We start from the raw sequence: 17758 nt of genomic DNA on the forward strand, positions 1-17758 counted from the left end.
TCTATATGAAATAACTCACCAAAAGATGATTTTAAAGAGAGGCAGCAGCACATATTCTTAAACGGCTGAAATTACAATGCAAAGAGATGTATTAATACAAAATATATGCACAAATTCTAGAAGATAAAGCCAGTAACACAGTTTAATTTAAAAAAAGCTTTATTTAAAAAAGCAATAGATCTGTCATAGATTGTCTTTTGTGCAAAAACCTTCATTAAAACTACATTCAGTCTTTGTACAGAATGAACACACTAGTCTTTAATGCGGTTGTGAATGTTTACATCTCAGGCAACAGTAACAGTCTTTAAATCCACAATTCACTTTCAGAAATCCTCATCCAGAACACAGTGTTCAAAACCATAATTGCATATTTACTTGATCAGTAAACATGATCAATAATGCTTTCACCAAATAACACACAAAGGGAATACGTTCTTCAGATTCGATAAAAAAAAAGCAGATAATCAGGAGACATTTAAATAAAAGCATAATTTGTTCTTTACAACAAATACTTTTATAGGTAAACCATATATATATAATGTTATAAACCATATAACATTTATAATAAAAATAAATTACAAAAACTTCTAAGAAATTATACAACTAAATTGATTTATACCTCAGCAGTAAAGAAATGTAATTTCAAGTTAAACAAATTAATTTTAAATAATCACTGTAAATTGACAGGTAGCCTACTCCATATTTCTTTGGCTTGTTTTAACATAGGCACAACTGGTGAAAGTCCCAGAGACTAAATGTGGAAATGACTGCTGAGAGTGTCATACTGAACTGATGGTCCAAAGGAGAACAGTCAGAAATCCCAGATTTCCACAGAGATAAACAGCCAAAACTATGTTTTTAAAATAAGATTCCTAAAAAAAAAAAAAAAAAAAAAAAATGCAATGGGTATAACGTTAATGTAATGCGCATGTTTGTCATGACTCATGAGGAAATAAATACAAACTCAACTCACCATGCTAGAAGTCTCATTCTCATCAGGAACAAACATAATCTCCTCTTTGTCATCAGAATTAATATGTTCTGTGTAGATTTTGACGTTTTTAAAATATTTACCTGAAAAGGACACATACGCAAAAACTGAAGCTGATCAGCATTCAACCCAATATGTCAATTACTAATGCAGTGTAATAAAAACTTTTACAATTTAATGGATTCATACGGCAAAATTGATTTCCAGGCGAGACGCTAAGAAACACTACTCATAAACAGTAAATTGAGGAATCCAGGTACAAAACCCAGATGGTTGGAGGCGGTTCACTGACCTATTGGTAAAATCCCCCTTCGATGAACTTCCAGAACCAAATCTGCCAGCACAAACCAGATCACAATGAACGCCAGGACCACTGTGGACCATGGAGCCGGCAGGAACAGAGCTTGCTGATGGATCCCGAGGAAGATGGTGACAACTAAATCAGGAAACACACACAGCTCGCTTAACACATACTGCTAGTGTTTCAGGCACTCTGAACTAATATTACGCATCATAACATGACTAGCCTCCATAAATCTACAATACAACATATTATACACTATATGGCATGCAATCAGTTATCTAGACAATTTTATTCTGACAAAACTGTTCACTGCGCAATTTTACTGAGCTTACAAAGCCGCTTTCTGCTGTCAACATTGTTGTTACAATAGATCTGAGCCACACAATTACCCATCCGAGGCTATTTGACAGCATTGTGTCTTACCAGCTATGATTTGAACTATTGTTCCTGTTCCAAAATGCATCCAGTTGAAGATGTATCTCCTGAGAGCAGGTTTACAGAAAAAACACAGACATTTCAAACAAGACCATTTCATTTCACAATTAATATTAAAACTGTAATTCACAAGCAATCTACACTATAAAAAAAATTGGGAAAGCCCCTAACAAACAATTTAGAAGTCACGTTTACTGGAATTGCATACAATTTATGCATACTGTGTTTAACATTTTTAGAGAATATTATAGTCCCTGACAGACAATTCAGAAGCTTGGTATATTGTTCAGGATGGTATATTGTACAATGCCATTCAAAAAAAACTATTATTATCTATTTTAAGATATTATAAAATGTAATGTGGCAAAGCTGAATTTTAAAGCTTCAGTCACATGATCTTTCAGAAATTTGGTACTCAAAACACATTTCTAATTTTGAATGTTGAAAACAGTTCTGCTGCTTAATAATGACGTTTATTTGAAATATAATTCTTTTGTAACATTATAAATGTCTTTACTCTCACTTTTGATTTAAAATGTCCTTAATGTGCTGAATAAAATTATGAATTAAGCCTCTTACTAACCCCAAGCTTTGGAACGGTAGTGTATACTGGGTGTTTAACAGGATTCTAAAATGTAATAAACCCTTACGGAAACAGTGTATGTTCAGAATGGTATACTACCTTAATTCTCACACTATTACTTGCACAACATACAGTATATACTGTGTATGAATAGAAAACCCAGATGACCCACTACATTTGCCAGTATATGTGCAGCACACAATCAGACCAGATTGTGAGAGACTCTTTATCCCGCATGCAATGTAATTTTTTTTATTTTTTTTTGCCAACTCTACTTTAAAAAAAAATAGTATGCAGTGCACAGTACAAACTGCAATGTATGCTAATAGTTCATACTGGGCATTTCTTTTCTGGCTGTATTATGCAGTGCAACTGTTTCCAGGATTTACCTGGAGGCATCTGGTGCTGGTCTGAAAAGCGCCATGACAGGTTGGATGACAGCGAGTGCCATGACAACACAGCCCAAATAGGGGTGTATGCCTGCCCTCTGTGGACAATAGATTACAGATTAGAACTGTATTCATCAAGCTAATTTTGTCAACAAACTTCATAAAGAAATTAGTAATGACAGGGAACAGCTTTGTACAAGTTTGATGGGTATTATTTTGTGTGGGGGCAGGTTTGACAATTGGAACAGGGCGCCCTCAGCTGGTCATACACAGGAAATGACAGAAGCTGTGACAGATAATTGGCAAGAGGGATGTCACAGATGCCCCTGGTGAGTCACAAATGTGTCCCTCATGCCCAGCCTTACGGATGGATACACGTGTCAGCTTGAGGCTCAAATAAGCCAGCACTTGCAGAATTATTAAGACACTTGATCAACACTGTGCTTGATTAATCACTGAAGAAAAGTGGCCATGTTTTTCATAAACGAGCCAAAAAGATGGGTCACAGCTGATGAACACGGGACATTTATTGGCTCTTTTTTATTCTGAGCAGACAGCATGTGGGTCTGACACATTGACAGCGCTGTTGAACAGTCAGAGGTGTGTGATAAAGGGGGCGAAAATATGACACGCTGTTAAATCATGAGTCTTACTCACAGGCAGACGTTTGTGTCTGAGTGTGTGTTACCTTGCTCCAGCCTCCTCTGTACATAAAAGGCAAAACAAAGCCGACCGTGGTGAGCAGAACTGTGAGGGTCATCAGCATTCGGTGTAACTGTGGAAACAGGAAGCCTTGAAGATGATTCACATTTGAAAATGTTCAGAAATCTACATTTTAGCAAACAAGTTCCTACCTGAAACCAGACCTTCTGCCCCAAAATATTCCTTTCAGGCCAATCGGGTTTGAAGTATCGTGCCATGATGACACCAGCACTTACTGTTGACATCCAGGCGATCAGCATGAAAGCCCCTACAGATACAAACAGATACTGAGCTTTAGAACAGTCAACAGAAACCAGATGTTTGTAAATGTTGCCACAAGGATGTTACTACACAATTACTATGGTATTTTGGGTGTTTGCTAGGTTGATGTTTATTGCCCCAAGACCCCAAAACAGTGTTATTTTAGCATTATTTTCTACTACAGTACTTAATCATGTTTTGTATTGCCGTTATAAATATATATATGTTTTTTGTAATTTAGTTATGTGCTTTTGTCACTTCTATTAGTTTTTGTGTTTTTTATATTACATAGCTTTAATTTATTTTCATTTCAGTTTTAGTAATTTTAGAACTTTTATTTATTATTTCCATTAGTTGCCAAGAATTTTCTATCAGACGGAGATAGAATTTTAATTTATCCGAGTAAGAAATTGGATAGAAATTGATCGGAGATAGAAATTTAATCTGAGATCATTTAAGTTTTTTTTAAAGTTAAATATTTTCTTCTAATATTTATGTTTTATTTTATTTCAGCTTTATTTCAATTAACAATTCTTATAACGATTCAAACAAACAATCTGCCCAGTGAAAAGCATTCAAATGCATTGTATAAATCACATTCAGTATGCAGAGTTTTGTTATTTAACATCACCATGATATTTGATGAGCAAGGGCGATCGAGAACCAGTTAGATCCTCAGGAGGTCCCGTTATGACTGTCTGATAGGTCGAAATCAGAGGTTGGCGGTCATGTCGATGAGTTAGCCCTAGAGAGAGAGAAAACAGAGTCTTTGACACCACTGGCCACAGAAAATAATCAAAGAAACAAAAAAAAACTATTTCTCACCATTTTCAGCTCGACCATGTGCCATGAAGAGGTAGTACATCTGGTCCAGGATGAACCGGTTCGCATTTTCAGGTTGGAGATAAATGTCTCTGCGGAAGCTACACTGAATCACTCCGTCTGATAGTCTCCAAGCTGTGTCTTTCAGAATGTTCTAGGAATGAATATGAGCACATAGACTAGAGAGTAAATTCATATTAATAATATATTGGGGGGGGGGGGGGGGGTGTCTTTAAATATTTTAGTATGTTTTTAAGGTAATAATTTAAAAACAAAAATCAAATTCCTGTTATCATTTATTCACCTTCATGTCATATTCAAATCCATTCTTTCCTTCTTCCATGTAACAAAAATGTGCAAAGGTAAAAGGTAAGCAGCGCTGTCAAGCTTAAAGTCACCATGAAATCAAAATTGACAATTCTCAATTATTTTATCCATGCACATTTCTATTTTTTTATTTTTATTTGCAGCAATAGCAAACCACAACCATCCAATCAATTCTCGATGGAGAATATTTTTTTCTCGATGGACATCCTCATTTTTTCTTGTTTCAGAAGCTGTTTCAATCAAATATAACTGCATTAGTCAAGACTCCATTTCCAGCTCAAAGATGATTAAAAGAATTAGCAACAGAGGCTTGGGATGATATGCGATAAGCGTTTCAAGGGCAAAAACCTGACAAATGTCTTTAAAAATAAAACATTTGAACAATATTTTGAGGTGTGGAAACAGTAACATATGCTGAATAATTAAAACCAGGCCGTTGAACTCCACCTCGGCTGTGCATTGTTTTTCTAATAAATCAATGGCCTGTCATAGATTATATCTCACTTAAACCAGGGTGTGTTGTTTGTTAGATATTTCCACTGTTCAATCAATGCAAGAATACCTCTGAGGAGATTTCTGGGTGAGTCCGTCCTAAAACAAATGCAGCCTTGATGTCAACTCTGTCTGTGTCTTTGATACACAGGTAGACATCATCGTTCCCCTGAAATTCACAACACAATTTCTATTATTTATGCTAAGACATGCTAGTCATTCAAAGGCATAATGATAATAATATTTTATTTTAGTATCAATGATATACTATTACATCACTATTATAATCCATGATATACTATTATACTATATTTAGTTTAAGTTTTAGCAATTTTTGTCATTTATTTTTCTTGAAAAATATGCCTATATATATTTTATTAAAATTATTTTAGTGCTTAAAGTAAAAAAAAGAAAGAAAGAAAGAAAATACAATGGAAATGAGTTTTTTATACATTTTAGTTTTAGTTAATGATTATAACCATGATTTCACACTTTCAGACTATTTATCAGAAATCATAGAGTGTGTCATGCTACAAAAGGTCAAAGTAATACATGTTGTACACAATATGACGTAAAATATGACATTATTCAAAGTTTCTGTCTACATTACCATCCATTTGTCCAGTGATAAGGCAAAGGACACATAACCATCTGCAGGTCCACTGAGCTCAAACATCACGCCATTGCCCTCTCTCCTAAAGGACAGGAAGTGACACGCTGTGTCATTTTGTGGGTCACAGCCCTGTGGATCTCTCAGACAGGACTTCCTGATTCCACAGCCCTCAGAGGTGAACTGAAGAGGAGAAGAGAATAGTATTAGTATTCATTAGTATTATTCACATATTCCCAACGATTCTGAGCCTGAAATGTTCACAAACTCATGACAGTGTGTAAACTATCACTCCAGTAACTTAAGCAGTGTTTTGACTCACTGAACGTGACAGTGTTGAGAAAGCTGTGGTTTTGGCACCAGTGGAACCTCCAAAGGTAGTTTGAGGTGGAGGAACGACACCACTTTGGGACACCACTGGACCTGCAATCTTCACCCAATATTCCTTATAGCCTTGGGCAACTGTTAACCTGAAAGAAAAAAGAAAGAAAAAACAATCCACATTAAAGTCACCATGAAATACAGATTGACGAACTAAACATGCAATATTGCAGTATCTATAAATTATTATATATATTTTTTTTCAATTCATGTGCCCTCGTAATATTTCATTAAAATAACTTCCCCTCCCTCTTGCAGCGACGTCTCTTCTCTGATGACGTGTTTACTGGCGTGAGGGTGAGACAACCTGTCACTCACACGAGATTGACTAATAGCAAAGCACAACCATCCAATCAATTCCCGATGGACAAAATCAAGTCCCACCCTACATTTTTTCGTGTTCCGAGAAGCCGTTTCACTTGGATAAACATCACAATAGGGAAGAAAAGACCATCACAACTTCTGTTTCATGCCAACTTTAAGTTTCGTAACTAGAAGGTGGATAAAAACTTGAATACTTACATAAACTGCACACTGGAAGGAGAGTCAGGTGGTGCTACCCAGATCACCTGGACCTCTGTCTTATGGGAATCGCTGGTATGACTCACAGCAGAGTTCTGTGAATATTGAAAATACAGTAGGTTCAATGAATTATATTCATTTGAGATAAACAAAGTACCATCATTTCTTAAGTATTTAATCTTTTTAGTTTAATAAATAACAAATAATAGTAAGAAAATATTTTTGTAAATATTTTGTGCTCAATAAATGTCACTGACCACTTTATTGTCACACTGAAGAAGCTGAGAAATGTCAGAATTTATTAACTTGAATGATCCGACTATTTCGCTGAGATTCCCAGCATTCCTTGCTTCTATGAGGAATCCTTTGAAGTACCGTTTGGTCCCTGAAGACGCCATTGATAATGTCACTGCGAATATGAAAAACAGATTATACTGTACTTTTATGTCAGAGCAAGATTTGAAAAATTTTAACATTTGACAAGTATACCAAGACAGCATTAATACCTTTGATTTCATCTTCAGGGCTGAATTGGGATTTGTCTGCTGTGATGGTGAATGGTGGCTCTTTGGGGCTGGGATCATAGCCATGTTGGGGTGTCATGTTCCCACAAGCCACTTCAACCTTTCCATTACTGTAGCAAAGGACTGTATCTAAACATAATGGGAGCAGCAGCAATACAATCCTCATCTTTGTGAGAACCTGAAATAAATGGATAATTACTGTGAAGCCCAAACTTTACACTTTAGTTTACGGTCCAATCCTCACTACTAACTAGTTGCTTATTAGCATGCATATTACTAGGATATTGGCTGTTTATTAGTACTTATAAAGCACATATTAATTACTTATTCTACATCCCTTAATCCTACCCAATACCTAAACTTAACAACTAGCATACCTTACTAACTATTAACTAGCAACAATTAGGAGTTTATTAACACAAAAGTTAATCCTGAGAATTGGACCCTAATCTAAAGTGTGACCAAATTTCTTTCTTCTGCCGAGCACAAAAGACAACATTTTGAAGAATGTTGGAAACCAATCAGTTGATGGGCCCAGTTGACTTACATAGTATTTAAAAAACAAAACAAATTATGGAAGTCAATGGGGTTCATCAACTGTTTGGTTACCCATATTCTTCAAAATATCTTCTTTTGTGTTCAGCAGAAGAAAGAAATTCATACAGGTTTTGAGGGTGAGTAAATTATGACAGAATTTGCATTTTTGGGTGAATTATCCCTTTAACTTCTAGTCCATGATTCAATGATACAAATAAATATAGTCAGCTGCGCATTACAAAAGTTGTAAAAAAAATGCCTGTTGTCTAACCAGTTTTTGCTGAGAAACCTGGACAAAAAGATAAGGAGGACTGTGACTGTAACTGATTACAGAACAGCACTAAAAGACTGCAGCGTTTCAACACTGGACACTGGTCTGTAATATCTGTAAATATGTGTGTGTGAATATGATATTGGCCAGGTTAAGGTCAGGTTTCTGTCTCTTCCGTCAGGCTAATGACATCTACTGATACAGACAGATAAGAATAAAAGCGTTAGTGAAAGCAAAGTGGGGAAATTCGACCTCTTCCAAAAAAAAAAAAAAAAAAAAAAAACTAGGGTCAAATGTAGCAGCTACACAAAAATAGCAGCCACATTCACCTTTACACTGTAACAACAGCTACTTCCTAGTTGACAAGACGTCTGCGCATGTGTATGAAGAAAACAAGCAGCCAAGCAGACAGACAAGCACAATAAACTGCTGACGGAACGATAAAATAAGTGCATATGCTTACCTCCGTTCATCTAAAACAAATTACCATCACACTATCACGTCACGTAAAAAAAACACACAACTGTGTATGAGGCGGATGTGCACGCGCACGTGCTGAGGTATGGGCGGTCTTTTTGCTAGGAATCGTTTGATTGGTCGAATGCCGTGCTCAAAAATGATCTCAAAGACATGTAGGTGAGGCTAAAAAATGAATGACAAACGATAGATGTGTTCCCATTCCCAAGCGAGGGCATTTAAAGGTCGGAGCATCTGTTTTTTTCCTGAACGCAAGCCAAGTAGTAATTTGAATTTGGCTAAATCACACGAACAAGAGTTCAACGTCTGTAATACTGAATATCAGCATGGCCGTGATTAACGTTACCTGAGGCTTTGGGCCTGCCGCCTCAGGCGCAGGTAATCCAAGTCGAATTAATATTTAGGCTGTTGTCAGCTCGTGCTTGTGTGATATTACTGAAATACACTATAATAATAAATGATAATAAATAATTCACTATAAAATATACATTATTAATAAAAAATATTATTGTTACTGGAGGAATTACAATAGTTCATCAAATGTTATCACACCTATGTGCTGCATGGACAACGCATGTACTGCACAGGCTTTGCCTGATGTAACCAGTGAGATGTAACTAAAGGTGCTGGCTATATTTAGGGTCACTGAAAGGTCATGTCACCTCAGATGCATGACCTTATTAGATGCATAAGGTCTGCTTGACTAACACCGGGTGACACTCCAGTGAGGAGTCTGTCGGATGTTGCTGGTAATTAAACTTTTATTAGTTAATTTCAATTATGGCTCCTCATTTTAATATTTACTTATTGCATGAAATGCATGATGCTACTATAAAATGGGAAAAATAAAAGGCCTCTTGTCAAGATAAGTATATATATTTTTGGTTGTTTTAATATTTCTCTCAGCATATCTTACATGTAAATACATTATAAGCTGGATTTAATGTAACAGCACTTAAAATGTTTCTTTTAAAGTTTTCCAAATTTGTACGATATAAAGTGATAAACAAATAGGGCCTACTTCTTTAATCTTTTATTTATTTTAAACTATGCATGTCTGTATTTATGCAGCATTTTAAAAAAAGTACAGTATATTTTTGCTTATCTAGCTATCTATCATCTGACTATTTTTATCTATCTATCTATCTATCTATCTATCTATCTATCTATCTATCTATCTATCTATCTATCTATCATCTGACTATTTATATCTATCTGTCTATCTATCATCTGACTATTTTTATCTATCTATAGCCTATATCTGTCTATCTATCTGACAATTTTTATCTATCTATCTATCTATCTATCTATCTATCTATCTATCTATCTATCTATCTATCTATCTATCTATCTCTATCTGTCTGTCTGTCTGTCTGTCTGTCTGTCTATCTATGTCATCATTTTGTCCATATGCTGTTGTTTCAGGTTAGGTCACTAGGTCAAATTTTTTTATTCAAACATTGTTGAGAAACTGGCAAGCATTTACAAATCCCCCACTTGCCTATATTGATTGCAACAGATTGTTCACATGTTGATCGTTATTGTCGTATGATAGCCCACACTCTTGCAAATTCAGAGGTTACCTCTCCTGTGTTTAAAGGGCATCCTAAAAAAGCACCGCCAACATGTTCCGTGGCCAACAGATCCGAGTGCTTCTCCTGAATGACATGGAGAGACTGGAGCGCACTCTATTTCGCTTGGAGCAAGGTAGGTTGTCTTCTCAAAAATTGTGCAGTGCAAATGCAAATATTTTAATTGACGTCATCATCAGTTGTGCTATCATTATGTTTATTTTATTTTTTTATAGATTTTTTGTATCATTTATAATTTTTAATGCTGTTGTTGATGCATACATTATTCTGTCCCTTTTATTTTTCTTACTTTATTACTCTCTGCAACTCAAGACTTTGGAACCCAAGGAGCTTTGGATAGATTTATGCATTACTCGTGGTGCATGACCACCGAATATCACATTCAAAAATCTGTCCGCTATATATAGCGGAGGAATGTGCTGGTGTTCTATCCTGTTTGCTGTGGTGCTCATATGTTTTGCAGTGTAGATAATGTAAATATAGTTTACTATGCAACTGTTAGATTGTCGCTGACAATTACAGAATAGAATACTACTAATAGAATCAAACTGCTTACTACATACTGCACGTACTATGAAGCAGTACTATTATGCAACCATAAACGTGAAAATCTTTGATCCATGGGTTCCCTCTGGAATTTCTTATGGGTTTGTAAAATAGCTTGAATAAATATCTTTTTACGAGTAAAATAAAATCTTAGTCTATTTGATTTTCATGTTTTGTTCTACAACATAAAGGTTCTACAGCAAGTCTTTTAAAAACAATTAAATGATATAACCATTTTCAATAAATATGGATTAAAACAGGCCTTTTCAGATCAAATTTAGCAATCTTCCAAAGAATTATGTGAACGTTTTTTTTTTTTTTTCTTAATTAAATTTTACAAGCATGCTGTTTAGTGAAAAATCTCAATATCACCCTAAAATAAAAATGTAAGATTAAAGATTAGACCATTTTTATTGTATCTTTTATTAAGTTGACTTAAGATTGTACTTAAGATTATTATTATTATTATTATTAGTGGTGCTTAATGTTCTCTTGCATACTAATAATAAGTTTAAGTACAATATCAGTAAGTTGGCTCCCTCAAGCCATGCAAGTATGCAAGAGAACAATAGTGATGCCTATAACTTTTTATCTGTTTGCTTTTGTTGTCATCTTGTTTCTGCGCTGTTTTTGTGTGCCTTTTTTACAGAAAGCCCTTTGTCTTTGAGACTTGTTCAGTTTTTTTCACTTGCTTGAAGCCAGTAGGTGCACCTTGCAGATTTTGAGCCTTTTGGATAAATTGACCATGCGAGAATGTGTCATGAGAAATTCCACTGAAAGGGACATTTGTACCTGTTTCTAAATGATCAGTGGTGTTAGTTGTAACCATTTTATCTTGATCAACTGTGTGGTTCTGTTCATCAAAAAGATGATCACTTGATGCTGCTACATTATTGTATTGAATTGGATCTCTGGCTCGAACAGACTCTTGAGAAACTACAGTAGGCCTACTCTGGTCATTGTTGAGAATATTGTTATCAGAAGAGATGGGTGGATGAAATGGCTCTAAATTATTAAGAGCAAGACACTCATGGGATTATGGCAGTAGATTAAATTGTTCCCGATCAGTCAGTAAGAAACACCCTTGAAACATTATAAGAAGTCTCTCTACCATGTCTTCCAACTGGAAAAATGTCAACATTACAGCAGTACCTGTGTCTTCATCTGTTGGTATGCCATCTGGTGTTCTGCTATGCGAATCAAAATAGGCAAACCTCCCTGAGCGATCTCTGAACACAGCGACACACGAGTTTCCACACAGAAGCAGCGCGTACCTCACTTACGCCAGCTCGGAGACAGTGCAGTGTGTTCTCAACAAGGTTGAGAAACTCGCCGATAACTGGTGTGTCTCGTAAAAATCCAAACCTCTGGGGATGTTTAAGGATGTTGTAGCAACTGAAATTTGTTTTAATATCGGTAAACAACTGGGTTATGAAAGCAAATGGTAACCGTTTGTGAAACACCAGATACAAACACTTACTCAACGAACGTTAGTTCTTCTTGTTATGTTTTGTATTACAATATCAGTTGGACATCAACTATCACAGTCAAACAAGAAACAATCCCAGCAGTTATTTAAGCTATTAGTTTTAACAGATACTTTAGTGGAAGGATGTAAAGTCAACTAAATTCTAGATTTAACACAAAGTATTTAATTGAAACAGAACTAATATTAAATTAGACAATTTATCTCAAAGTATTTGACTATAAATTTAAAGTTGTCTGTACTGTAATGAAAAAACAGTAAAGTTAAATAGTCCTACAGTATGTGATATAGACGAATACAGAAACTGAACTAATGCAATGCTAAAACAGATGATTTTGCTCAGGTTAAATATGCGATACAAGACTACAAAAACCGAGAGATGGTACTAAAATGCTAAACACAGATATCATCAAAAAAGATTTGACTGGTGTATAAGATGTCACCCAAAATATAATGTCACTTGTGAAATCAATTATACAACATAGATCAATGTTACAAGACCGAACTTACTGAACGGGAATAGGACTTAAAGGGATAGTTCACTTTGAAATTAATTTTTGATATGTTTTAGCTTACCTCAAGGGCATCCAAGATGTAGGTGTCTTTGTTTCCGCAGTAGTTTCAATTTTGATATTTTTAGGTCAAACCGTTCTTGTCTGTCAGTCATATAATGCAGGTCGATGGTCACTGTCTCAAAACACAAGCACAGAGTCCAAATTAAAACAATTCCCCATCGTCCAAATTAAACAATTCCCCTTCGTAAGTACACATTGATGGCCTAAGACACGAAACGAGCGGTTTGTGTGAGAAAACGAACAGTATTTATATCGTTGTTATCTCTTGAACACAGCACACGTCCAAATGATCTGACGGCGCGGGCGGGTATAGATATATACATAGATGTCGCCTTGGCTACGGTTTCGTTCCAATGAACTGCAGTAGCGAAGGCGACATCTAGTGTATACATCTATACCCGCCCGCGGGCCGGTATAGATGTATACACTAGATGTCGCTTGGCTACGGTTTCGTTCCAATGAACTGCAGTAGCCAAGGCGACATCTATTTATATATCTATACCCGCCCGCGGGCCGGTATAGATGTATACACTAGATGTCGCTTGGCTACGGTTTCGTTCCAATGAACTGCAGTAGCCAAGGCGACATCTATTTATATATCTATACCCGCCCGCGCCGTCAGATCATTTGGACGTGTGCTGTGTTCAAGAGATAACAACGATATAAATACTGTTCGTTTTCTCACACAAACCGCTCGTTTCGTGTCTTAGGCCATCAATGTGTACTTACGATGGGGAATTGTTTAATTTGGAAGATGGGGAATTGTTTTAATTTGGACTCTGTGCTTGTGTTTTGAGACAGTGACCATCGACCTGCATTATATGACTGACAGACAAGAACGGTTTGACCTAAAAATATCAAAATTGAAACTACTGCGGAAACAAAGACACCTACATCTTGGATGCCCTTGAGGTAAGCTAAAACATACCAAAATTTTATTTCAAAGTGAACTATCCCTTTAATGATAAGAGCCAATTAAGCAGTCAATTTTACAAAAGGTAATAAATATCTGATAAATAAGACTATAGAAAATTAACACTATGTAATCTAAAGCCAAACAGTTTGTTATCAAACAAATGACTGTGTGTGTGTGTGTGTGTGTGTGTGTTAATGTTGTTGATTTTCCAATGTAGTCCTTAGATCAGTGATGATCAAGAAGGCAGCCGGGCTTTCTGGCTTTCTGGCACTGCAAATCAATATGTTTTGTTTTTTGGGTTTGGTTATTGGGTTCAAAGTTTGTGTTTGGTAATTGGGTTTGGTTATTGGGTTCAAAGTTTGTGTTTGGTAATTGGGTTTGGTTATTGGGTTCAAAGTTTGTGTTTGGTAATTGGGTTTGGTTATTGGGTTCAAAGTTTGGGTTTGGTTATTGAGTTGGTCACACACACACACACACACACACACAAGAAGAAGAAAACAAGTTAGTTACATTCTTAACACAAACAAACATGCCTAGTACAAGAATAATTGAATCATTAAATGTAAATAAGAACTGTACTACATTGGCATCGTATTAATCATGAATTGTGTTTAAGTAAGCGCTGTCTAGTGTTTCTATAATATGTTTATATTTTAAAGTTGGGTAATGTAGTCCAGCCTTAAGGGTTAATTGTTGAAAACAGGACAAAGGAGGAAATTAGATTTTTTTTTTTTTATCTTAGTAATCACCATTCCCACTACTTTCCCTATAAAGATATTGCAAGAACCACCATGTATTAAATCTGAAATGTTTAACAATGTAACTTACCTAGATGGACAAGATGTCCATCTACTGTAGACAACAAAAAAAGACTAAATAGATTTGTTCACAGCTCGAACAAAGCCTGTATGATCACATTTACCAAAAAGTTTACATTGTTATATAATGTCCTTCACGATATATTATGTCATCCAATAATGAGCTGATGACATATATCAGGAGTGTTTGATTGGGACTCGAGGAACGTGGATGAGAACCACTGATCTATATGTTACAGAGTTTTAAGAAGTTTAGATTTTGTGTGCACAAATATGTATATACTTTAAGTGTTTAATAAAAATACTGCAGATGCAAAAATTTCATTCAATAATAAAAAAAAAAGTTAAATGTGTAATGTTTGACAATGTTACGTACATACATAGACGAGACGTCCAATCTACTGGAAAACATAAATGAAGAAAAAAGACAAAATAACTTTAAACTCAAATCAATATTTTATGTTGTGTACATTTTTCTATGCCGTGTAATACGCAGATAATGTCATCATTGGGAATTATTTTATTTTTTGCAATAATTAACCACACAAATAATATGTAGGCTAATATTTATGTCTCAAAAACAGATTCTGATGGAGAGAACCGATTTCTGTATTGGATCTTTAAATCTGAAATGTTTGACAGTGTTACTTACAAAGATGGAAAAGACCTCAGATCTGTTAGGGGAAAAAAACAAGATTTATTATTAATAGATAAATTATAGTGGCATAGGAGTACAGCATTTCTTCAAGAAGGTGGTGAAGTTAAGATACCAGCTTTCAAAAACACATTGACTAGTGCTCTCAGCAGTGGAAAACAAGTATATTTAGCTCTCAAACACTGTAAAAAATGTCTAACCTTCCCAACTCAAAATTTTCTAGTGACTGATCACATCTAAATTTTTCATTTGGCCCAAGTGAAATTCTGTAAATTTAATTTGATAATTTACAGAATTTCACTTGCGCCAATTGAAAAATTTAGATGTGACCAGTCACTAGAACATCTTGAGTTGGGGAGGTTAGAATTTTTTTACAGTGAAAGCGGAGAAGAGGCCGAATTTGAGGAAGGGATTACATATGTAATAAAAAATGTTAACATGCTGATAAACACAGACATTCTCGCCTTTTAGCTTAAGGCGAACGGGAAAGCTTTCTGAACTGTATGTCTCTAAAAATGCATTAAAATACAATGCAACAGCTAAGTTTATCAAATTGCACACCAAAACAATATATGAATAAACAACCCACTGGCTTCAAGGAGAATTAAATCAAAGATTTATGAGGAAAATAAGATCTTCTTGAAGTCTACTTGAAGGGATTTTCATGTTTTGTTCTAAAACATAAATTACACAGGATCTGATATGTATTGTTGCATTGCTCTGAACAATAATTTATGATTCAAGGATCTTCTTTGATAAATGCACTATTTAAAGGAAGACTTCCGGGGTTATTGGATATTACCCTGATGTTTTCTCATGTGACTCACATTTAATTTCACTTAGGCTTTGAGCTTCAGTTCCGCCTGGGCCCGACCCTACAGGGCAAGAGTGTGCATGTTCACACCGATTACCCAGCACATGGCAAGAGGTTCGTTGGCTCCAGCTTCCGTCGGCTGGAGTGGGTGAACCCCAGTGGCAGAGAGGATGACTCAGACAAGTACTGCAAACTGGACCTGGAGATAGCAGGGTCTTATCAGTATTACTTTGGGTGTGGGTGAGTGAGAATTCTTGGAATTGTGGCAGTTTCTAATTGTTACCATAAAAAAGAAAGATGTTACCATATTGTGTATACAGGAATGAGGAACGAACCGGAGGTGGCTACATTGTTGTGGATCCAGTGTTGCGTGTCGGCCATGAGAGGAAGATCCTGCCTCTGGATTGCATTACAATTCAGACTTACCTGGCAAAATGTCTGGGCCCTCTGGATGAATGGCTAGACAGACTAAGAGTGGCCAAGGAAACTGGTATGAATCATTTATCAGTGTCTGTTGAAACTCATTTATGAGTTTGGTATTGCTGTAGTACTTGTGTCTCCAGCAAAAGACCATCTGAATCCCCCTCATATAGAAAAATATGTACTAATGTGTATAAAAAGGATATTTTTGCTCCCCGTTGGTTTTGGTAATCTATGGGTTATTGGACTTTACCAGAATCATCAAAAAGTAGGGGTGTAACAATACCCTCCTTATGTCACGATTCGATACATATCACAATACTGAACTCACGATATGATTATTGCGATACTCCAAGACATATGATAAAAGGTTAACAAAATTTTTTACTGTTGAATAAAATGCAAAATTTGGTATTACATTGGGGGTGTAAATGAATAGGCTTGGACTTGGTGCTGGTAACCCAATGCATAGGACAATGGTGACACCAGAATAAAAAATATTCATGATTCTGAAGCTGAAAATACAGAATTATTTTAGACAAATATGCTTGCACTCTGTCGCCGACTAGATACTTTTAAAATAATGTAGGCCACTTTTTACTTGTAACATACGACATTTGGCATGATCAGGACCCACAAATATTCCCCCATTGCAATATTATACATTATATTAAACATTATATAGTAGTGTAATGTAGTACGGAGTACTGACACTAAAACTATGTAAACCTTTTTTTTTTTCACACAGTAACTTTCATTTTGGGTGTAATATACACCATACAGATTGTCACTATCCACGATACATCTTGCTGCATTTTTGTATTGCGACATATTGTGACACAATATATTGTTACACCTCTTGCATGCCATATGTGCATGTTTGTGATCTATTTTTGTGGACATTCTGGACAAGTATTTTCCAATTTGACAAGATTAAGAATGAAATTGATATTAATTTTCCTTTTCAGCCACAGACAGGCTCAGTTTTTTTTTAAATTAGTGTTGGTTAAAACAAGCTGTTGTCTCAGTACTTGAACAAACCATTAACTCTAAGTATTAAACTTTGGTGTGAAACTTCTTCCCCACCATTTGTGCTATTGATGAATGATACCTCAAATCATGAAGACTGTTGGCGAAATGTGTTTTCTTTTTTTCTATGCTAGATTTTCACTTAAATAAAACCGTAAAAAAGATGATAAAACGGGTGAAAAATATTCCCCATAGACTTACATTGTAGGAGTGACCAAAGCCATAGGAGTCCAGAATCTAATAGAGATCTGTGGGTAGACTTTTTTTATTCCAGTAAGT

The 17758-nt window shown here is 35.6% G+C and overlaps 2 protein-coding genes across 3 annotated transcripts in view; one reads left to right on the plus strand and one right to left on the minus strand.

Moving 5' to 3' along the window:
* Positions 1-141: 141 nt before the first annotated feature.
* On the minus strand, positions 142-8722 carry frrs1b (ferric-chelate reductase 1b). The gene is made up of 16 exons (XM_084399610.1): positions 8615-8722; positions 7326-7521; positions 7077-7228; positions 6820-6914; positions 6239-6386; positions 5917-6099; positions 5377-5475; positions 4491-4641; positions 4297-4410; positions 3557-3672; positions 3391-3477; positions 2703-2800; positions 1719-1777; positions 1284-1427; positions 974-1074; positions 142-872 (listed from the first exon to the last, which is right to left on the minus strand). Exons 2-16 carry the CDS (start codon positions 7507-7509, stop codon positions 780-782), a joined length of 1824 nt encoding a protein of 607 aa, XP_084255736.1. The 5' UTR covers positions 7510-7521; positions 8615-8722; the 3' UTR covers positions 142-779.
* Positions 8723-8789: 67 nt separating this feature from the next.
* aglb (amylo-alpha-1, 6-glucosidase, 4-alpha-glucanotransferase b) overlaps positions 8790-17758 on the plus strand; it is a 29916-nt gene continuing 20947 nt past the window's right edge. The window contains exons 1-4 of one of the 2 annotated variants that reach the window (XM_084399607.1): positions 8790-9006; positions 10229-10335; positions 16060-16270; positions 16351-16520. In XM_084399607.1, coding sequence (XP_084255733.1) covers positions 10254-10335; positions 16060-16270; positions 16351-16520 — 463 coding nt within the window. In that variant the 5' untranslated portion in view covers positions 8790-9006; positions 10229-10253. Of the gene's footprint in view, positions 9007-9310; positions 9378-10228; positions 10336-16059; positions 16271-16350; positions 16521-17758 lie in introns of those variants that run through there. The other variant, XM_084399606.1, reaches the window with a different exon arrangement.

The sequence above is a fragment of the Rutilus rutilus genome (genome assembly GCF_951802725.1).
Source record: "Rutilus rutilus genome assembly, chromosome: 24".
Classification (NCBI taxonomy): domain Eukaryota; kingdom Metazoa; phylum Chordata; class Actinopteri; order Cypriniformes; family Leuciscidae; genus Rutilus; species Rutilus rutilus.